Source organism: Acanthopagrus latus, chromosome 3 (genome assembly GCF_904848185.1).
Source record: "Acanthopagrus latus isolate v.2019 chromosome 3, fAcaLat1.1, whole genome shotgun sequence".
In the NCBI taxonomy this organism is placed as follows: domain Eukaryota; kingdom Metazoa; phylum Chordata; class Actinopteri; order Spariformes; family Sparidae; genus Acanthopagrus; species Acanthopagrus latus.
In genome coordinates this window covers 20,553,528-20,577,396 of record NC_051041.1, presented here as the reverse complement: position 1 = coordinate 20,577,396, position 23,869 = coordinate 20,553,528, and the positions used below count along the sequence as shown (strand labels likewise).

The following is a 23,869-nucleotide window of genomic DNA, read 5'->3' as shown; positions in this document are numbered from 1 at the left end:
TTTTTTTTTCAATCATGAAAAAACTAATTAAAAACAGATTATTGGTTGATTGTGATTTCTCCCCCACACCTCCCCACCTTTAACAAATGGCTTCAAAACATTCCACCCTTTTTTTAACAGTGAAATAACTATCCAATGAAGTTAAAGTCACTATGTGTCTACCTGAGGTTTTAAACGCAGCATGTCAAACTTCTCTACCTGTGCTCGTCATCAGTCAGGGGGAGTAATTCGATGTCCCAGCAGCAGAGGGCAGCAGAGGGCCTGTGAGGACACCAGGCGCGGTGCTTGTTGTTCACGCTCAGCAGAGATTGTTTTTCATGTACACACACCACAACAATGGGCTGTTATTGTCCAACATGACGAATGGCTGCACGTGTCACTGATGCGCACATGATTCCCCGAAAGAAAAGGACGCGCCGTCGCACCTCCAGCCTCCTCCTCCAGTGCGAGGGTGTGTCGTAACACTGGAGCGTATTTTATGGGATTTTGTAACGAGGCTGTGGCCCTGCCCTGTAAGTGATACACACCTCACACCAGCGCGCTCTCAGCTGCTGGCGGGCTTCTCCAAGGGGAGCAGAGGAGGATGCATGGCTTCGTAACACTGTGACCACTGCAGGAGGCGCGGACACGTTTGCGTTTAGTTGTTGGCGCGTCGAGCTGATGTAGGCGCTCGTCCGCTGTCCAGTTGGATCTTCGGGATCAGAGTTTGGAGCCTTTCATTGACCTGTGTGAACCTCAACCTGCTGGCGACAGATGCCTGTGTAGCAGGTTATAACAGCTCATGCATTCCTCGTGTCATTTCAGCAGTGCTAAAGTTAGGACAGGACTGCAGGCTGCAGCTGGACGGACTGTGTCGCCTGTTTGATTTACTTCACTTCCTGAGCAACAACACAGCTCATCACCGCCTGCTTTTATTGGCCGCTGCATGTTTACTGCTCAGCCTCCCGACTCCATCTCACGGCCGATCACCTGGAGCATAAAGGCACAACACAATCTCCACATTGACCTAAATTTCCCGAGATGAATTTCGACCAGGTCCTCTCTGCCATCGGGGGCTTCGGCAGATATCAGAAGATTCTGTACATATGGATCTGTTTACCAAATGTCCTCCTCGCCTTCCACATGATGGTGAGTATCTTCACCGGAGCCACGCCGCCCTTCCACTGCCGGGACAGCTCGAGCCCAGGAGCCGGGAATCAGTCCTCCTTCCCCGGGACGCTCAGCCAGAACTGGAGCGCCTCCTCGGACTCCTCCTGCTTCTCCTCTGGCGTCCTGCTGCAGGACAACCGGACCGAGCGCGTCCCGTGTGGCCAGGGATGGGTGTACAGCACGGAGACCTTCCAGAGCACAGTAGTCACAGAGGTACAGTGGGATGCTGCATGTTAAATACCTGATGGAAAAAGTGTGTCAGCGTCAGTTATTCACAAACGGATGATCCTGCATGGACACAGCTGAGTCCAGCTGTTTGATGGCAAGAGTTAAAAATGAAAATTATTTAAAAAGACAAACAATATTGGAACGATAAATTAAGGATCATAACAGCAGCAAAATATCACTAATTACCATGGCTGCCATAATCTTTACTTCCACACTTTGTACATAATAACCTTATGTGAGTGTACAAAGGGCAGATAAATCAAGTATCACACAGACAAACCTGGTATGAACCCATGGGGGCAGAAAAAAATGGCTGCTCTCAAAGGAAAATAAGGTCCCCAGAACACTGTTTGATGCTGGAAAGTTGTTTAGTTTGTGTAGGCATGAAAAAGAAAGAAAGAAAGAAAGAAAGAAAATCAAAGAAGATATTTCTCAAAACGACATAGTGTGCCTTTAAAAATGTGCTCACAAAAACTTGCACCAAGAAACGTTCGACGAGCAGATGAGATGAATATCAGTGCACCAGTATGAACATTTTTCCATCTTTAATGATCTGCTCTCACCTGATTGGATCCCCTCTTTACATTGGAATCACTAATGTCAGAATGTTTACTGCAGCTTCCCCCACCACTTGTTGGTGTGCCACATGTGAACGTCTATATGAATCATCAGAACGATCAAAACGCTTGAAAAATCCCTGAAATGTATCATTTCAAGAGTATCAACCCTTCTTATATTAAAACAGAACTTACTTGTTTCCTATACTGTAGTTTGTCCGTTACATTATCTGAGCCCTTATGTCCCAACCACTTTTCAAAGATGACGTGGCACCTCAACATATGGCTTAACACGAGGCAGCAGCCAGTTAGCTTATCTACTGGAAACCAGCTAGTCTGACTCTGTTCAAATCTAACAAGACGTGCATATCAGCACGACGGCTTCTGATACGATCGGATCTTTGGCTTGTGTTTGATAACCACACTTGGGGGGATCGTTGCTAAAACCAGATATGCATGTGTGTGTTCTGTGTTTATAAGAATGTGGGCTGATATATACTGATATAGCAATTTATTTATTTATCTGTCCTTTTGACAGGGACAACACATGAAGGCATTGTTTCATATAATTACAAAACAACTGATGCAATGTGTACGGGACTTCTAGTCATTGGTAATTTGCAGTCCTTGTCCCTGTTTAGGGGATAAAACACACGATACAACGATCTAAAACGACGTTAAAAACTGACGATAAAACAGACATAGACGAGCAGCCACTACTCCGTTACATCGGAATCTGCATTGGCCCCAGAATCCAGTGTCAGCGGGGCTCTGCTATAAATTTACCAGACAGATATGAGAGTTTTATTGATTTTCTCATAACTTTTGCCATGTAAGCAAATGAGGATATTCCTCACAACAGGGTCAACAGCGCACCGGATTTAGAGGCTTAGCAGTGCGGCTGCAAATTGCAACCAGCTGAACAGCCGCCATCTCGTCCTCCCCTGTGGCGGCCGCTAAAATGTGAAAAATGTGAAAAGCCCTCTCTGGGGCCAGTGTGTGGTTTGTCCTTTCTGGGATACTTGAAACATGGTGGTGCCAAGATGGCAGAATATATATTAAAGGACCCGTTCCCTCAGCAGATTTGAGAGGCTCATTATGAGGAAACACAACGGTTCTTAGTTTCACGTGATTACACACCAATGAAAGTATAATTATTCATATTGTGTTCTTTTTATGATCCTAAATACTTCACACTGGACCTTTAAATGTACCCTTATCAAGCCTTGTAGGCAGTTTTAAGACAAAGCGTAAGAGTGTAAGAGTGCTGACAGGAGAATTAACCAAACACACACAGATACCGGGCAAGTATGCAAACTCCAAACAGAAGAGGCTCTATCTCTTTTTTTGTGTGAAGCAACAGTGCTAATCATTGATCCATTATGGGTCTCACCTTCACACTGGAACTATTAACTAACAGAGTGACGTATCCCAAGGACTTACTGTAAACTGCCACACAAGTGATTCCTGCTGGAAGCCATGCAAAGGCGCCAAACGTTTTTTTTTTTTTTTTTTTATCTTGTGCATTCTCCTCTATCACGTCCTCCTTTTATTTGCCTTCTTTCCTTCTGCAGTGGGACCTGGTGTGCGACAAAGCCGGACTGAACAGTCTCAGTTCGTCTATCTACATGTTCGGCCTGTTGGTGGGATCTGTGGTGTTCGGAGCCATGGCTGATAGGTGAGCTTCATTGATCTCTTCTATCCTGGAGCCCTCTAACCTCCAACTGTGTGGAAAGATACCGCACACCAGCAGATCCGCAGCATCAAAGCATTTCTGCAGGGGCCAGCACTGTAGGGAACTTCAGCAAATGGTTGCCATGTGTAGTAAGTTGGGCAATTGACACATTCTGCAGGCTGAGTTGAAGGGTGACAGTCTAGGATTGGCTGACACTGTTTCTTGCTAGTTGGATTATATTTATAGATGATGTTCGTGCCTTAAACATGGTACAATGTTTATATTCTGTCTATGAATGTTTTCTCATTGAGGTGGATACTTAAACTCTCCCATACCTCTCAAATTCCTGAAGTGGTGTGACACTAGATGTGACAGTTTTCACACACTAACTCTACATAGTGCCTGTATGTCCTGCGCTCACCCCGTCACAGCCACAGCGGTTTAGTTATCCACTCATTTATGCATGTGCTTGGAGAGCAAACTCACGTCCACAGCTTATCTCTCTGTGCTAGGTACGGCAGGCGCTTCATCCTGCTGCTGTCCATCGCTCTTCAGACTGTGTTTGGAGTCGCTGTGGCCTTTGCACCCAACTTCCCCGTCTATGTGATCCTTCGCTTTTTAGTGGGCACCACGATATCCGGAGTCATCATCAATGCCTTTGTACTCGGTACTAACAGAACACAGAACACGCACTCAAACTGTAGCAACACTGGTGCATGGATTATTCAGAAATTAAGAAAAAACATGAATTGCATTTACCAATATGTCGTGTTGGGGAATCAATGGCAGTAGGTGATTCTTTAAAATGACGACTTTATTAAAAAAAAAAAAAAAGGCAGCAGATTTGTCCCATTACTTCATAAGAAGTGGTTAGATTGGAAATGAGGATGAAGATTGATGATTTTTGTGTCAGATTTTAAGAGAACAATTCGCTCGTCTTATATCCTAACTGAGTATTTTCAAATAGTTCTAAAATTAAAGGATACATTTAACCAAAAATGAAAATGTAGTCATTATCTCATCCTCCCCATGCCAGCGGAAAAGTCAGGAGAAGATTTGTAGTCCACAAAACATTTTTGGAGCTTCACAGCAAAACAGTGTTGCCACATTCTCGCTAAACAACTGAAGTAGACGGGGACATTTTTAAAGTCGAAATCTTCACTGTAGCTTCTAAGATACCCATCTGAAGTAGGTACAAGGGCTTGATGATGTTCCCTGGGCATCAGGAGGATTGTTTGAAGCCGGATGATTTTCTGTTTTTATATGTTTTGAAACAAGTCCCCATCTACGTCTTGTTTCAAGAGACTGGTGAAACACTCTTCTTCCGTGAAGCTCCAGAGATGTTTTATGGTCAGATTACTTGGTGTTCTTCCAGGTCTTTCCGCTCTTCTGCACTCAATTTCTAATTTTTAGATATGAGCTGTATGTTTCCAGGGGGCTTTGGATGTGCAACCACACCGATCAGCCACAACATCAAAACCACTGACAGGTGACGTTAATAACATTGATCATCCCATCACAACGCGATGTTCTGCTGGGAAACCTTTGGTGCTGGCATTCATGTGAACACAACTTGACAGGCACCACCCATCCAAACACTGTTGTGGGCCAAGTACACCCCCCCATCACTGCAACACTACCTGATGGCAGTGGCCCCTGGCCCCAGCAGGTCGGTGTGCCCTGACACGTGCAAACACTGCTCAGGAACAGCAATAAAGGGTCCAAGCTGTTGACCAGGCCTCCAGATTCCCCAGATCCTAATCTGAAAAGGCATCTGTAAAACGTGCTGGAGCAGGTCTGATCCATGGAGGCCCCATCCCCCAACATACAGCACCCAGGATCCACTATAAAACACCCCATGCCAGACACCACAGGACACCCTTAGAGGTCTTAAATCCATGTCTTAACAGGTCAGAGCTGTTTTGGCTGCACAAGGGGAACCTTCACAATACCAAGCAGGTGGTCATAATGTTATGTCTGATCGGTTGCCTGTTTTTTTTAATGTATTGTCACCAAACTAAATGAGCAGTTTTTTCACACTACCTAAAACACTGATATGTTAACATGCTAGTGCTACCAGGAGGACTGACATTCATCATCCCTACAGGATCTGTTCTAACATTTTGTTGTGATACAGTAAAGGTGCAAAATGTAAGATTTTTAGTTCTAAACATTCCAAAGTTAACTTAAACGATTTCAACAGGTGGCCATTTCTTAAATATTGCACCTTTAAATTTTTCATTTATTGTCATCATTCAGCCAACACTTGTGTTTGTCCAGCATTTTGGTTATTGACCAAATACCCGCTAAACATTACTGTTAGCTAGAGTTTACTTTGTGCGCAGCACTTTATTTTAGCATGCTATAATGGAGATGTTGTACTTTAAATGTCTCATGTTTTTTGTGCTATTTTTGCCCAATCCCAACACAAACCCTTGCCACTTACACCTTAAAGCTCCAAACCACATTAGTTTTATCCTCTCCCCACGATCTCCTCTCCTCTCCTCTCCTCTCCTCTCCCCCCAAAATCTGCATTGTTTTTTTCCGAAGGCACTGAGTGGACGTGCACCAAGAAGCGCATGCTAGCCGGCATCACTACCGACTATGCATTTGGTCTGGGCTACATGCTGCTAGCCGGCATAGCATACTTGATACGAGACTGGAGAAAGCTGCAGCTCGCTATATCAGCCCCGGGCTTCCTGCTCATCTTCTATATATGGTGGGAAATTCAAATGTCGCCTGGACATTAGATCCACTGTGTTCTCATACATTTCAAGACAAGAGGACATGAATGCCCTCTTTGTGATGCTCTTTTCCTCTCTGCTCTCCCCTCGCTCCCTGTTTGCTCTCTCTATCTCCTGTCAGGGTGCTTCCTCAGTCTGCCAGATGGTTGTTGGCCAACAACAGAAGTGAGGAAGCCATCGCACTCCTCCGCAAGGCAGCGCTTGTCAACGGCCGGGTCTTACCTCCTGCTGTACAAGTGTGTCATTCTACTCCCTACAGACAGTGTGACCTGTTGAGGTCTAATACGTAGTGAAACAATAAGGATGGTTCACTCTATATTGTTAATAATGTCAAAAACACATGAAAAGACTGAAACAACAATGTGTTAGTCTTCTCAATACTCACAAGATTACCCACTTTGACAGACTACGTCAATGTTTTCATACCCTCGGTGTAAATCTTGCAGAAAGTTAAAGATCAATACCACTCTGTATGGTAATTAGGCTACAGCCAGCAGCTGGCTAGCATAGCTTAGCAGGAAGATGGGAAACAGCTAGCCTAGCTCTGGTCAAAGGAGATGAAATCAGCTCCTCTAAAACACATTAAAGTGGCTCTATGATCAAATTTGGAGCAATTTACACGTGTTAGTCTCTTTAATATTGGCCATTTGTGAGCAGATTGTAAGATGTAAAATTAGACCTTCCTCGTATCTCTCGCCTCCCTTTACAACCCCTGTGGAGCGTTTGTATCAGTTAACGCTGCCGGACATTTCTTTGTGAAGGACCCTGGTCGGATTTTCCACAACAGTCCAAAGGATGTGACCTTATGCACTTTGTTGAGTGCCTAATCTCAACGGTAGCTAACTTTAGTTTGTAAATGGAGTCCGCTAACATAAATGAGGCTAACACCCGGCTTCCGCACAACAACAACGTTCCAGAGTGCCCCTTTAAGTAAAAAGTTATATCTCATCTGTTTAATGTGTATGAAAACCTAATGTTTATAAAAACAAGTTGCCTTTAAAGGTGCAGCAAGTAGTTTGTGGAAGAAATCAACAAATAAACAAAATTGTTCATGACTGAATAAACAGACTGACCCCAAAGGACAACAAAGCTTCATACTTGTTTATGTTTGGCGGACCCTGCCACCTTTCTATCTTCAAACAGTGTCCTGAGAACATTATAACTCTGACAACAGCTTGTTTATTCAGCTATAGAACAAATAAATATTTCTGAGTTACCTCATTAATATTGCATTTTGAATTCTCCAAAACTACACAGTGCCCCTTTAATTTCTTAAGGGCCAGACTCGCTGATTCTTCCCATTTTCCTGGTATTATGCTAAGCTACGTTAGCATAATTACTGTAGCTGTTAGCTGTAGCTTTATATTTCGGGTACAGAAGTGATCCTCTCACAAAACTCTCACCAAGAAATCAAACTTGCAAGTTATTTTTATTCCTAACTATTTCTGACACATATTTCAAAATGTCTCACTACTGCCCTAAAACCGGTGGGTTCTGTTGATGATAAGCTATATCGGGCAGTGACTCAGCTGTTAGTGGAATTCATTTTTGTTTTTTCATTGGACTTATTAAGAATCATGCAGAATATTGCCAGCCTTATCTTTTGAGGTGTTTGGTTTCCTTGTGTCCAGGTGGAGAAGATTTTAGGCGGAGGGAAGCAGAGTCATTCAGCGGTGGATCTCATACGAACTCCTCAGATGAGGAAGAGGGCCCTCATCTTGTTCTACATCTGGTACATTGGACTAAAATGTGCTTTTTAGGGTTTTTACAAAACAATAACAAATAAACTTCTTTGTTCCTTTTACCAATTTCCTTCTTCTCTCTTTTCTCCTCTGTCTGTATCTCCAGGTTTGTGAATGTGCTGGTGTATTACGGCCTCTCATTGGGTGTATCCAGGTTGGGGACAGACCTCTACTTGACTCAGTTTGTGTTTGGGTTGATCGAGGTCCCAGCTCGATCTCTCGTCCTGTTCGTTCTGCCCTTTAGTCGCAGATTCTCCCAAAGTGGATTTCTGGCTGTTGGAGGGCTCGCCTGTCTGCTCATGCTCGTTGTCCCTGAAGGTGGGATGGACTCGCTGTATTTATTCTGACAGGAAGATCAACTTTCTACAAATGTTCTTTTCTCCCAGTGTATTTTCAGGACTTTAATAATTTCCCTCCCTCTGTCTGCAGATCAGTCCAATGTCCTGGCTGGTCTTGCCATGGTAGGGAAGTTCGGTATAACAGCTTCCTTTGCTGTAATCTATGTGTACACTGCAGAGATATTCCCCACTGTGCTTCGGTAAGAACAGTCATTTTAGTCACATTTAGTCTTAAAGGAGACAGATTATGCTCAATTTCAAGTTCACAATTTTGTTTTGGGTTATTACAAGAACAGGTTTACATGCTTTTAATGCTCAAAAATCACTTTTCTCATACTGTACAGTGCTGCAGCACTGTATTCGCCCTCTGTCTCAAACGCTCTGTTTTAGCTACTGTCTCTTTAAGACCCCCCTTCCGAATACCCAGTCTCCTCTGATTGGTCAGCCTGCACACGTCTCAGCCAGCATCGTGAACAAAGACAGAGCAGCTGTGCTAAATGAATTTGTATCTGCAGAGCTAGCTGTTGGGCATACATTGTGCAAATGTGTGACTCTGTGACATAGTGTGATGTCACAAAGTCACAAAATTAAAGGCGGGCAGACTGACGAGGAGCTTCTGTTGATGCAGACTATGACTTTTTTAACTTTTAAGACCTTTAACATGTACAAGAATCAAAACAAACTGAAGGAAAGGAAACAACATAGCAAAGGGAAATTGAAGCACAATGACTCTATTTTACTTAACTTTACTTTTTAGTTACAGTTTAAAACATTTTTGGGTCAACTTTGTCCCTTGTGTCCTTACAGGCAAACAGGAATTGGTGCATCCTGTATGTTTGCAAGGATGGGTGGGGTGTTAGCACCCTTAATAAACATGCTTCACAACCACAGCCCTGCTACACCCCTGCTCATCTTCGGTGCCTCCCCGCTGCTGGGTGCTGTCCTCACCCTGGCACTGCCTGAAACTGCTGACAGACCTCTTCCTGACACAGTGGAGGATGCAGAGAACTGGGACATGAGGTACAACAATTTCACTTCTGTTTTTACAGGGTGGGACCTTGTAGGTTATTGCTTCATATAGGTTAAAGGTTAGAGTACACAGTTTCTTTATGTGTCCTTGCTGCTCAGCCTCAATGACCCTGAACAAAACCTCAGTGGTCTGTATGTTTGCCATGCCCAACCTCTGCAATCAGATTATTGTGTACTTTTTATTTTGTCTCCTGCAGCCCGTCTCCCAGCCCTGAGAAGAAGAACCCTGAGATGTCTGAGGATTTCAGCCAGTCAGCCAGCAGCACAGATGAGCAGGAGCTACGGCATCTAGCAAACCAGGCTTAAGTGTGTATAAAATGATACACACACTCCATGATCGCATATTATACAGTCTCAAATCTGTTACCAGACATAGTACTGAACATAACATCCTCTATGCAATTATATGTCAGGATCTGATTGAGAGCTCTATGCAAGAAAGCCAAACATATTTTACCACCAAACCAGCATGCAGGTGTGCATGCACACACGCACACAATGCAGGCATTCATATATGCTGCCAGGGCAACTCAACAGCCTACTGTTTCACCAGCTGCAGGTAAACACCCGAGGAAGGAGTAAAGGAATAAATAGTTGCCTTTTGCAATCTTGTACATTTCGCAAATGTTTACACATTTCTCACAGTTTTGAAAAGTGGTTTTATATATATATATATATATATATATATATATATATATATATATATATATATATATATATATACATATCTTACACACATATTGCAAAATGCATTTGTATATATTCATAAATCTACAGGCATCATCTCAGATCTGTGCTGATTTGACGAATCAGATTGGGCAGGAAGACTTTAACAGGCTGCCATTGCCTCTCTAATGCAGTACTCATACGTCCCATTGTGCTGCTACTGTTACCACATCATATTTTTAAGGACTGGATTTTTTTAAAGGATTTATTACATGTGGTGCATTTAGTAAAAGCACAGTTTTTTTTTTTTTTATAAAAGTGAATCATGTCTGTGGAAGTATATCTTTGTTGTGACTCTGTCACTTTTACACATCTAAGTGTGTTTACAGGTCTTGGGGACTACCACTGCATATGTGGGAAAAAAAGTAGATTTAAGTCTTTTATGGCTGAGGAAGCTGCAAAAACAAGAATGTGTAAAGTATAAAGAATAAAAAAGGCATTATCTCTGTGTTGAGTTCAGAAATTAGTTTTTTAACAGTCCAGAATGACTCGCACTGAAAATCGCACTGTTTGAAGACCTGACGCCTACATTTTACCCACAACGCACCTAAGTCGCTAATGACACCATCATTCTTATATTGTACCCCTTATGTACCTGTAAACATGATTTAATGTGTAAAATTGGTGGAGTTACCCTTTAATGCTGTATTGAACAAGCATCTGACTCGTTTTCTGTGTTCTCGTACTCAAGCCAAGAGAAATGAAAACTAGCTGAGTGAAACTGCATGCACCAGTTACTTGTACCCAATGTAGCCTTTTATTATTGTAGTTCTTTTGTAGTTTTGTATGGACAATGTGACTTTGATCAGCATGTGAAGAAAAAATTTGATTTTAGTATTTTTTGCTGAGGTTTGTTCACTTTTTGTTATCTTGAATCATACTCCGATGTAAAATGACTTGCTATGATGACTTGGATCTGTGAAATATTTAGTACATTTGACATTTTTATAAGGGCTGTTACTGTTATATGACTTAGTGCTACACAACTAAGGCATGGATCACAAGCACCAGTCATGTTATATGCTATGTTACTCAGGCAAAAATAATTTGATTATTCAAAATCTATTATTCCTGTAGCAAATAAATGTTAGGTCAGTTTGCTTTGAATGTGTAAAATGTACATGTAGGGGGGATAACCTGTAACCCCACTGCTTGGGTTTTGAAAGCATGTCTTACTGCTGCCCAGCATGAGCATGAGTTTGTTAGGTCAACGAGGAATGTCGTAGAAGCCAAATAATGGGCAACTTTCCAATTTTCTTTATTGTTTTTGATTCCGGCTCAGTGCATTTTAATGCAACAAATCACAACACTGAAGAACAAGTGAAAATGTGTCACAAAAACAACTTTGTAAAAACTGAAATGAAGGCACTGTAGCTGTGACCCACCAGCAATAAACCTGTTCCAACCATGTCTGAAAACAAACGCCTTCTGTGCGGCCTCTCAATTCATTATGTTCATTCAACTGGAACATACAACACATTATTATCAGCAAGCAGCTTGGTTTGATGCGATAACCACACCTAAACACATCCAGTCATTCATCCTCAGGCACTCACACAGTGGCATTAACACGTAGATTCATATAAAGCAGAAATGGGCTAATCTAGGCCAGTGTAACATATGTAGCATCAGTGGTGACGCCACAGTTGTTATCCTTCATAGACATGAGGATGTAGCCATCGTTGCCCCAGTAGGTGGACCATGAGTTCTTTACCAACCAGTACGGCTCCCCGTTCAGGGTGCCGTATCCCACTGCAAGCACAGCATGATCCAAATCATCAGTGGTGTTACCTAGAAAACACAAGAAGATGATTATAGAGACAAAAAGACTGCTGTTGATGTAAACTTTAGGAATGTATGTAACTTACCACAAGCAGGTTCATAGTAGACGCCATGGCTGTAGAAAACAAATGATCGATGTGAAGCATCGATGCTGACAGCCGTCGGGCCGTTTTTATAGAGCGCCAGTTTCAGGGCTTCTGCATCACCTGATGTGACGTTGGTGTAGCTTTGAATCTTTGCTGTCAGCTGAGACGAGTTCAAATGGCAAAATCCATTCTGTTCAGATGGAAAGGGAACATTAAACACTATTAATTTATCCCCCACTCTGATCGGGCCACACAGACACAAACCTTTAAACAGCTTTTGAACAAAACTTAAACCCAACTATGGGAAGTTGTTTCAGCTGGTTAGACCCTGATTATCTACCAGTTTTCAGTCATTTCAGAGGCATTTATTTCTGTACATTAGCTGGACAGTGAACCTGTAAGTAAAGATGTAATTTATATCGCAGTGGAACATTGACAGAGGCACACTGCTCTAAGAAAACCCCTTAGGATGCCTCCATTTATGATAGTTCTTGGACATAATTTGATGCAGACAGCTGGGATCATGTTTGATATCTAACTTGTCTGTTATCTGACTCAACGTTGCTGTCTCAGTTCAGATGTTAGATGAGCTCTTTTCATTATTTATTTTGGCAATTATCCCCAAGTTAATCTTAAAAAAATTTAATCTGAGTAATACACCATCTCTTAAATATTGTCAGCAGCATGTGTGAGAGTGTTTCATCATCAGCCCAAACAAAAACAGCCTCACAGCTACCTGCCATTATTAAACCCTCCCCCCACTATAGTAGGTTTCCATGCAGTACTATTCAACGTGGTCACTACACGTAATTTTGCTCACCATTCCCATGTAGGCTCCGTAAGTCTCTGTTGTGGCGATGCCTCCGTGTTTCATGATCCACTCATACGCTCTCCACTCCTCCCCTCCATCACAGCCGTTATTGCCGAAACCCCAGGAACAGTCCACCAGCATCTGTTGAGAAAGAACCTGCAGGGAGCCCGTCTGAAATGCAAGAGCGAAACATGATCACACTCCACACAGCGATCAGCCATATATCTAGTTCTGCACCAATCACATTCTGAAATACAACACAGGTTTCATCAGCTGTCCTATCTTATGGCAAATAGCTTTATAAAACACTTAATGTCTAGGGTAAAATGAGACAGAAAGTCATGTAGAAAATGACATGAATACTGTAGATAATTTGTGATTGAACAGTGATTTTATTTTTACCCCAGCTGTTACTTGCAGGTTGCTAGGCAGACGCTGTAAGATCATGAAGAAGTATATTTGAGATTGACCCCTGGGGAGCGGCTCTGTTTGTGAAGCTGCCTTGGGGAATGGTGGGGGGGGCGCTGCATCATGCAGGTCACTTCCTGCTGCTGCGCTGCTGCGTGCTGGCAAAAGGCCAAAGACGAACTGCTGGAACTTCACAACAGTTCTTTCCCCCGGAGGAACTCAAGTGAACTCACAAACACTGTACCAATTAGTGGAGTAATCTTCTGTGGGCTGATTATTTTTGATGACTGACAAATCCCATTAGTAACTTTAATAAAACGTATCACGGTTCAACACTGATTGGGACAATATGCTTGCTCTCCATTTCCTATTATAGACAAGGAAAAAAAGAAAATCACTTACAGAGACTTAACTATTTTTTTTAGCAAGTTGTGGTGGGATATCGTCAACATTTTGGCCTTTTAAACGTTAGTTACATAAGTTTACAATGGACAGGGGGGTCATGAAGGGACCTAGTGAGCTTGCTTCATCAACTCACAATACCCCTCCTTTTCTCCAATTAGACACTCCACCAGCAAACTCCCCTCTGCCCAGAAGAACCCTTCTTGATGACTCTTAAGGTCTTACTCAAATAAACATAATTAAATTAATGTTATATTTATTAATAATCACCCACCTCCCAAATGTTTTTTTCACTTTTTACCGCACTCTGTCACCTGCCTCCTGCCTATCAATAGGCCACAACTGGCCCACGGCAAGACATAAAATCAAGGGTGTGTGAGAGAATTTGGTCACTTCAATGGGGTGCCATCAATTCCCATAATAACCATCCAACATTTGGATCGAGTTGCTTGGCAACATGGTAAAAGGAATGCCTTTGAGCTTTGCCTTGCACGGGATGGAGGCGGGCCTAAGCTGACAGTCACTGAGTTTTATTCCTTCACACACACTGTCAAGTCTGTCTGACCTGAGTGAATGCGACACAATGAACCCTATTGTGGAGCCGCACCACTCTAAGGAAGAGGACTTCTTTTCACTCACAGGGATGCTTCTCTCAAGTTCAAGGCAAGGAAAATGAACTATACCTCAAACAAAGAGCATCAGAAGCAGATCTGTGCAGGAATTATTGATAATCATTCATTTAGATTTTTCCCCCAAAACATCCTCAGTCAGCCCTTACACAAGGCTGTAATAATTATGTTTGATAATAATATTTGCATATTTGTATCCCTTTCTGTGTTGTTCTATTTATGTAACTTTAATCACTATTTTTAATTCACAGATGTATATTCATATATGTTGTTTTTTTCTCTCGACCATAACGGCAAATAAAACTGAAAACACAAACTAAAAAAACATTCTGAAACTTGTTGATGGAATGTACGACACTTCACCTCAAACCTGCTGTTTTACCTTTAATTCACATTATTTTCTTTGTATTTTATGTTGTATTTTTCTGCCCGAATAACCCATCCCTTTACAGCTAGAGGGATTATTAAAATTACACCTGGTCAATTCTTAAATACTTAAAAAGATGCCCATAATAGATAATATAAGTGCAATGCAAATCAACCCAAACATGAGCCGCCACGTCCATACTGAACATCTGCGGCTTCAAAGAGCATGAGAAAGCAGCATGGCCTGCTGAAAACACTGGAATGTGGCCAGTGACTATGATGCCAGCTGCCTTTTATCCTTTCACCTTTAGGAAGAGAGCGCCCTCTACTGATCCAGTGGTAGCGAAGCTCCAGCAGGAGCCGCAGATGGCCTGGTCCTTCACTGGTGTCACAGCGCCTGTAGGAGAAAAACATTGAAAACTAGGATGTCCTGCCAGGCGAATGCATCTTTGGTAAACATTTTAAATTGTATATACGCACCATAAAGCCTCCAGTCAAGTGACTCGGGTACTTGCACCCCTTTGAACATCTGTGAGGGGAAGGGGAGACCTCTGTTTGGGGTCTTCCCTCTTTTCCTACCCCTCATGGTGGCAAGCTCGGACATGGTGCGATCTGACAGAGAGTTCAGAGCCAGAGTGAAGGACAGTCCTGCTCTGTTCTTGGAGTGGACATACCTACAAGAAAACAGTCACCAGACACCCTTCAGTTAAAACTTCATCTGGATCCGTGATGAATTGCAATTGAGATTGAAACATATTTATCGTGCTACAGTGACACAACCCATCAGTATTTAATGTTCGTCTCACCGGAGATTATGAATAAAAGCGTGCTCCCTTTTCTGATGTTCTCTTTCATCGCTGTACTGACGCTGGAATTTGTCCTTGAAATGGTCGAACATGCGCTGCGAGTGGCCCGACGCCGAGGTGTGGATGAGATCTTTCATGGGATTGGCCAACATGTGGTGCTCCACGCCTGGACCGGGAAATCCCCCACAGCTCATCCCTGCAATGGAGAAATTGACAAAACACAGAAGTGTTTTTTTCCCCCTAGGCTTTAAAGGTTTCTAAAGCATCTTGACATATTCACCAACAGCAGAACACAAACCTTCAGGCAGCAAGAAGACCTTTGGGTCCACATGAGGGCTGAACTCTTTGTAGTCCACCAAGTATTTATCATAATGTGACCCGAGCAGCGTGTTGTATCCCATCATCTCATAATGGAGGGGTACGGCAGGATCTTCTTTACCATCCGCACTTCCCTCAGAATGCGTCACCCACAGTGTGTATGTGTTCTTCTTGTTACCCACAGTGGTCACGTTCTGCCAGACTTCACACAGGGAACCTCCATAGTACTCCATCCTCAGGAACTATGAGAGGATTAACATTGTGAGCGCTTGGAAAACAGAAATAAATCACACTCAGTAAGATTGTAGCGTAACAGACTCTCTCTGTAAGATGACAGGGAGTGTTACACTAGCTTCTGTGACAGTTGAAATGCAAACTACATATGCAAAGGTGCAGCAGATACTTATGCTTCTTATCTGTCTACTCAGGTTCAGTCTGCTTTTACATTTTAATAAGTCATAGAATATGTTGCAACATGAGAAGTAAGTTGTTTTTTTCTCTTCTGTAATTCTTTTCCTAGACTGTAGAATAATCCCGGATCTGTCCTGATGCCATGCAAACAGCTAAAGGTCAGCAAGTTTGTTTATGGTGACTATTACGACTAATGTCACGTGCTGCAAAGAGCTTTTTATTCACACAGACAGACCTGGAAGCCCTGCACATCGGGCAGCGACGTCTGCGGCGTGACCGCCTCATCCTTTGTTCCGTTCACCTGGAAACACTTCATCACATTCTGCTCCACCTCTGTGGTCTCAGGAGTGATTTTATAGGACACGCCCCACTGCTGCTCCGCCCCCAACTGATATGTCGACACTTGGCCTGTTGAGGATCAGTGAGATAGATGTTAAAGTAAGACATCACTGGCTTGTTTAATCTTATTGTGAAATCACATACACAATCAGTAGAAGCTTTAGTTATTGCACTGAACTTGGAAGTGTATGTGTGTATGTTAATTTCATTTAAACCAGATGCCTTAGCTGTTAAAGAGACTGAGCAGAGGCCCCCGCACTACATAAATTGTATAAAATTCTATTGCATATTTAACGGTGCCTGCAATAATGTGTAGAGTGACATGTATAAACAAGTCGGCAGCAGTTGTAGCATGGCTAACGTTAGCCTCTCCACCGGTTTCTAAGGTGGAGGTGTGTCACTTTATCTGGAAAATCTCTTGCTCTGTTAACTATAAAATAATCAATCGCACCTCACGAAAATGTTCCCAGGCTTGGTAATAATGCAACTAACTGGTGTTTTAGCGAAAAGTAAGGTCAGACAAGACATTGTGTGAGGAATCATGGGTAAAATATCTTTATGTTGTGTCAATTAAAGGATTATTTTTGTTCTGAATTCATCTTTGCAGTAACCTTTGGTGGATTCAAGTTGATGTGTATTTTCAGACAGAATTCAAATGCAGTTTGAGCACTGATAATGTTCCACTGACAACATTTTTGCATGATAATATAGTATAATTGAATGCATGTTAAGATCATTTCTCTGTCAAACACAAGTCTGCTGATCATGGATTTGGCTTTCTGTATGTATTCTTCATTCTTCAGACTGGTTGTGAGTGCTGGTCTGAACACCACAGTGACACTTAGAGAAGAGGAAAGTGTGTTTACATTCTGTACACAGGTTTAAGGCCATATATAATACATCAAATGACAAATGTTCAGCTTCTCCACTGTTATATTGCTGTAACTATCAAAGTGATGTTGCTACAGTATGTCATGTGCTTGTTTAAGCTTCGGCTGCCAAAAATAGGCTGTAAAAAAAGGAAATCACAACTTCAGTGTTCACTTTCTCATTCTGATTTCAGTAATTGTGGCTACTTCTTATTACTTGCTCAAGAAGCAACAATCGGCCTAATGTGCAATGTTTCGGCTGCTTTATCCACCCCTGGTAAAGATTTTACTGTTTTGTGAAAGCATGTATTTGCTTTGTGTGGGTTATGATAAAGTTACATACATAGTGAACACATAGTGATGTCAACACATTATAAAACATACCACTGGGTATATGTAGGTACACTGAAAGCCAAAGAAAAAGAAGTTGTCCACAAAACAAAACACTGAAATGAAGACACTCAACATGATCAGGGCGGTGAGGAAACAAATGAGACAACAACACAGCACATAAGTGGTCACATGAGTATGTAACCTTAGTCAACAGTTTAGAGCTTACTCATTCTTTTTCGCTTCTTTGAGTGCTTATGTTCTGCTCTCCTCACTTTCGTCTGACACATCAGGCTCTCAGTTTCACATCACTGATCCAACCAAGCAGGAAAATAACTACAGAGTCAGTCCCAGGTCAGGTGGTTTTCTTACCATGGTAGTAGTCTATTCGGCTGGACTTTGCCGCAAGGTCTAGCCAGCCCTCGAATGGCTCCTTGATTTCAGCATAGGGCAGAGAGATCACTCCTGCAATGAAATGTGAAACCGTTTGGCAACAACGCTAAATTTTAAATAAACAAGTAGCATGTAATCTGATGTTGTTCTCACCTTTGACATGATAACTGTTCCCAAAATTTGGAAGAGAAGGGACTGCTTTTCCCTCTGCAGCTGAAAACAAACATAAGAAACGTTGCTGTACTATAATAACAGTGTTCCTGGCTTTATCTATTTTCTTCTTATGAAGACCAACACAATGACTGTTAGTGGATAGCTGGGAATATGGACAGCAGTCCCTGAATGTTTGCTTTGACTATGTGTCCTTATCACTTGCAAACAGTCAAGGCTACATGTTGAAAAGGGTCCAATGTTCTTTCATCTTACATGCACCGATGATGGGCCTATTTATAGAAAATGTAAGCTTTCACACCTATAGAAAATGTAAGCTTTCACACCTACACTGTCCACAAGCTCAGCAATGGAACAACTGGGGGGGGGGGGGATAACTCTACAACAGAGGGGCTTGTGAAAAATAGCACTATATCAGACATTACAGTGTCTCGAAGATTACTGTAAGTATACCGAATTAGAGAGTATAATCAACACTTTTGCTCGGGATCATAAGCCTTATTTAAGGATGTATGCCGCTTTCCTGATGAGCAAGCCAACTCTAAATGGGCAGTTTTTTGACTGAAGTTTGGTGTGACTTTCTCTGCGCTGAACAGTACGTATCAGAAACAGAAGCAGACACACTTTCCTTAATATTAGAAGGTTGTACAATGTGTAGTCACGGCTGTATTTGAACTAAATTACTTGTACGCATTTCTCCAATGACGTGAACAGTAACTATCACGAAATAACACTGTTAGCTTCCGTCATAGCATGTTATAAGCTAACTGGACACACGATATGGCGACTTTAAAGTATTTCCTTACCTACAACAGCCAACAGAAGAACAACAGCAATGTACAGACGCATGGTTTCAACTGGGAGGTCAGAAAAAAAAATCAGGAAATCAAGCGGGTCAGACAAAACTCACACAAAGACACATGACTCCGCAATCTACAGCTCTCCAAAACAGTAATTAAATAACTTGCTGCAAGCTCGTCCACGTTCAACCAATCACGCTGTGGCGCGGAAGAGTTTCCTCCAATCAGATGCGAGAAGCGGGACTATCATGTGATCCGTGTCATATGACCAAGTAAAGTGACGGCTATAGATTAAAGGAAAGGTTGAACAGGGCTTCACGATAGCAGAGGTTGTTGTTACCTGTAGGACTTTGAAACAATCATGATGCTTTCACTGTGTTTGTGATTCTTCAGACACATCCAGGACTTTGCCAACAGTAAAAGTATTGTGACTATTCAGCAGAAACTGGAGCTAAACACTTTTAGAGCTCCTGCAAGATTCTTCTCCCACATTTTCTTTGTTACTGGCTGGTGACAGATGGGAAAACTAACTATGTTTGTACACTATAATGTACTACTGATTGGGAGTGTATGTTCCCAGGGTACTTTGTTCCTCAGTTCAGTGTCCTCCGTTAATAACCTAAAAATTAAGTGTATAACTTGTAGCCCTCATGCCGATTGAAAGTCAAGAGAAGTTTCGTGGTTAACAAAGCATTTCTGGAGCTTCACAGCAAATTGGCATTGCAGCTTTCTCCTAAAGAGCTTGTTTTAAAAGTGATCTATGAAAATATTAAAAATTCCGTGTGGCTCATTGGGTGCAGTAGAAGTCAGCACATTTGTAACACAAATGAACTAGTGTTTCTTTACTTTTCTATTCTTCTTGTTGTGAACTCATCAGACCTTAAAGAAAACTGATTTTAATCAACTTGAATGGATTTAAAACTGAGAGAAAGTTTTATGGCTCTTGGAGGCTGGAAGAGAAGTTGACTATAGTTCAACTTTAAAATGAAGGAAGGTCGGTCGCCCTCCAGCAGATACTCGTCACAGCCATCCACCAGATGCTTTCAAACTTCTCCTGCTGTCCCCATCATCTGATTGCCCAACCCATCATGACATTTGTTGCCACTTCCCTCATCTGCTCTGCAGGGCCTTTCCTGTCTTCCTCCCTTTTGATAGTTTTGCCTACAGGCCAGTGTCATGGCAACATCAGTTAGAGAAGTCCGAAGTTCCTGTTAAAAGCCTGGGAGTGCATACAGAACCAAAGCTTGGCACTAGATGTCAGTGTGTGTCAGAACATCCTCACACTGTCATTGCAGATCTGCTCTGTAAGACTGGTGTTCACAGCTATCTGGCTCAGATATGGAAATCACAGGAGGCAGCATAAGTGATGGATGGTATTCTGTCAGGAGCGTGTGCAGACAGGCAGCAGAGAGAAAGGACATAAGTCATGAGATAACAATGCAACACCTGAACAGCAAGCGGCTCCGCAAAACTGTCAGTGAGTGTGTTCAGTGCCAGGTGAAAGGTGGAGGACGAGAAAGAAAATATTTTGTCTTTGGTGTAAATTCATATCATGTTTTTTTGAGGAACGGTGACCAGGTTAAGGGTTAAAACAGAAACAAAGAAACAACTAACGTAAATTTGAAGTGAGGTTATACCGACAACTTGTTTCCACACACCCTTAAACACTGCATCCCTCGTATCTTTACCTTATATTTTACATACAGTTATATCAGCTGACTTTATTGAGACTGATCAGTTTCAGTGTATGAACATATCTTTTTCCAGTAAAGTACTATAGAAATATTATGTAATTTCACAGGTTTCTTTCTGTTGCTGAACTTCAAGCACTACTCAACATGTCATATTCAGACCAGCATCCGAGCAGCCCAGAGACCACACGTCCATGGCCTCTGTGAAGGGACGGCCCAGGAGAATCCCTGGAGACCTGAGAGGGGACAAGCACATGACAAACATCTGTATTTTTACTGCAGTCAAACCTCCAACAGAGGGTGTGAGTCTGTTTCTTTTCTTAATATAACCACTTACGCTCGTTTCCAGTGACTTACCTGTATGGGCGGGTCTTGATGAGTGATCCGACCCTGGCAGCTGACACATTATGCGTCAGGCTGAAGTCAATCACCTTGACTCTGTAGGGCTCCTGTGCATGATTCACCAACATCACATTCTCCAGCTTGAGGTCTGCGTGGATGATCCTAGCAGCCTTCAAGTGATCCAGTGAGCTGGCGACCTGAGAAAGGTTATAAAAATCATTTATTTAAAGATAAAATCAACAATATTTAATCATTTTAAAAATGTTTCTTAATAGAGAGAGACATGCAGCAGCACATACCTGCTGAACAACTATCAGGTAGTTGGAAGGTCCAGAAGATATCCAGCCTCCTGTGACTATCTGGTCCGCCTGGGCGCGGCAGTGGGCAACATGTCTGACGCCATCACAGGGTGTGACACACGCCTGCAGAGAGAGGACAGGAGAGCAGCAGAGGATGGATGTGGACCCAAGAGTTAGTCACAATATAACACTGTCACAGTTGTATTTCAATCACAGGATCAGTGGCTTCAAAATTCGCACATTATAAAATTACAGTCAGAAATGTTCAAATGCGGTTTTGTTGTAATACAACTTTAGATCGATCAGCAAACTGGGGGTACTTACCAACTATGCCAGCTGATGTATATGCTAACCCAAAGTACAACAATGTAAACACTGTGCTGAATACAAGTACAAAACAACGTCTACTGACGGATAACATACACAGGAGAGGGTTCACAAAACTCTGGTTTTGTTTGAATCAACATAAACATTTTGAATGAATTTCCTACAGAACATAAAGACTAGCAATAACGCTTCTCTTATACTCCAATTAAAAAAACAGCTGTCTTACAGGACATCTGCACTGAGGTCTGAATATCAGCTCCTTTTATCTGTATTGTGTTCAAGGCCTCCAGTTTATCACAGTGATTAATTTAAAAGCCTCCAGTTTAACATGATTACGGCTCATTAACCTGAGATGCACCTGACAAACCAGAGAAATACCTGCTGAGGTAAATCTGGTTAGAGGAAATATTGTGACATGCTGCTGAGTGGCAGCATTCACTTCATAAACTGTTCTTGAATACTGATGTGAGATGGCAGTGAGGATGTGAGTTCAGGTTTAAGTCTTGTAGTGCAGATTTGAAGTTCAGCACCGGGGTGACCTCTGGATGCTCTCGTTCAGTGTTCTCTTTTACACATGTACATGTCATGTGCACCAAACACAGATTCACCCACTCGACTTAAAAACTATTTTGGAAACAGCTTGCACTCAAAACTTTTATGTTGCAGTCACCAGACACAAAATAAATGTCACATGACAATCTGTATGTTTATTGTCCTTAAACTAATTAGGCCCTGTTTGTTTTCAAAATCTTTGTCAAATAAACTCAAGAATCGAAACTTGTTGACTTGACTGATGTAAAGCCTACAATAAAGACTGTCTTTGTCGGGTGAACATAAAGTTTTAATGTCATTTAGAAGTCTGAACATTTGTGCATGAATGGAGTACAGTGTGTTTGAAGGCCTACAATTCAACCTGATTATCAATTTAAAGACATTTAATTTAAGAAAATTGTAGCTCATTCACTCGAGATTCTAAGCTGCACTGACAAGTTTAAAACTAAGAAAGTTTAACTGTGGATGAAATGCATTAAAACAACTGGGTTTTAAAAAAGTGTTTTAATGAGTTTTCCCCTTATTTCCAGACCATATTTTCATTTTTTGCAGTGTGCAGTTGTGATCTATTACAGTGGAGAAACAGCCAAAGCTCTTGGACATCAAGATGAACATAACACGTATGAAACAAAATCCTAATCTCGCTCAGTCTTCAGGATAAAATGCTGGCAGTTAATGTTCCTGTAAACCACAGATATGCTCCCATTTGTACGAGTCATACGCAACGTACCATATTTACATTTCTGCTGAACATGTCACATCAAATTCAGTAATGTGTCTCTGCAAGAAAACAAATAAGTACATTTCCCTAAATGTTGAACTATTTCTTGAAACTAGTAATTGATAGGGCACAAATCAGTACTGTGTGGCAGTTCAGCAATTTGTGACAATTTCAGAGGAGGCTTTGATGACCGTCACTTGTATGTGTAACCTTTATGCAACATCATGTAACTATGTAACAAAAACCTCTTCAACATCATTTTAATGTCATACTGATTGCTAATAAGATGAATGGTGTCTCTGTGTCCACCATTGTTCCTGTGCATCACAGTGCATGACGCAGCTCATCACACACAGCAGCAGCTATCACTGATTTAACTGGTTTTCTCTCTGATGTCCTCCGACTGCTCTGCCTCAACTCTTTGCAGGTTACAGAGATTCCTGAAAGCAGCCTGTTGCAGACTTCTGCGTGTTAACTCTGCCAGGCTCACCGACTCCGCCGCCACCAGGGAGCATCGGTGCTTACACCGCCATCACAGGAGCTTTGGAGGTTTACAGCTCTGGGGCCAGAATGGGCTCCAGAAGCTCAGCCTGGTAAGATTGTGTTTTTTTCAGTCCAATCACAACTGTCACAGGCAGCACCAGCTGTGTCCTTGCAAATTAGTGTTTTGGGGGGACTTTGTTTTTCACCTGGGGAGGGAGAGCTGTGGCAGTAAAGCGACTGAAAAAGAAAAGGGAACAGATTCAAAGCATTAGGACCAGGTTGGACTTGTCATTTTCAGCTTGTAGGCTGCCAGCTCGGAGGTGGTTGTTGTTTCCCGTAGCAACA

The 23,869-nt window shown here is 42.2% G+C and overlaps 2 protein-coding genes across 2 annotated transcripts; one reads left to right on the top strand and one right to left on the bottom strand.

Annotated features, from left to right (window-relative positions):
• The first annotated feature begins 208 nt into the window (after positions 1-208).
• si:dkey-166k12.1 (solute carrier family 22 member 13) lies at positions 209-11,610 on the top strand. The gene is made up of 10 exons (XM_037092705.1): positions 209-1,362; positions 3,509-3,612; positions 4,122-4,276; positions 6,160-6,328; positions 6,475-6,589; positions 7,985-8,085; positions 8,202-8,413; positions 8,525-8,633; positions 9,241-9,453; positions 9,660-11,610. The coding sequence occupies exons 1-10, from the start codon at positions 1,021-1,023 to the stop codon at positions 9,766-9,768; spliced, it is 1,629 nt and encodes a 542-aa protein (XP_036948600.1). The 5' UTR covers positions 209-1,020; the 3' UTR covers positions 9,769-11,610.
• On the bottom strand, positions 11,423-19,286 carry zgc:110239 (uncharacterized protein LOC550326 homolog). The gene is made up of 11 exons (XM_037092704.1): positions 19,116-19,286; positions 18,292-18,351; positions 18,118-18,210; positions 16,443-16,615; positions 15,777-16,038; positions 15,479-15,674; positions 15,153-15,346; positions 14,978-15,069; positions 12,877-13,038; positions 12,057-12,246; positions 11,423-11,979 (listed from the first exon to the last, which is right to left on the bottom strand). The coding sequence occupies exons 1-11, from the start codon at positions 19,156-19,158 to the stop codon at positions 11,792-11,794; spliced, it is 1,653 nt and encodes a 550-aa protein (XP_036948599.1). The 5' UTR covers positions 19,159-19,286; the 3' UTR covers positions 11,423-11,791.
• Positions 19,287-23,869: the final 4,583 nt, after the last annotated feature.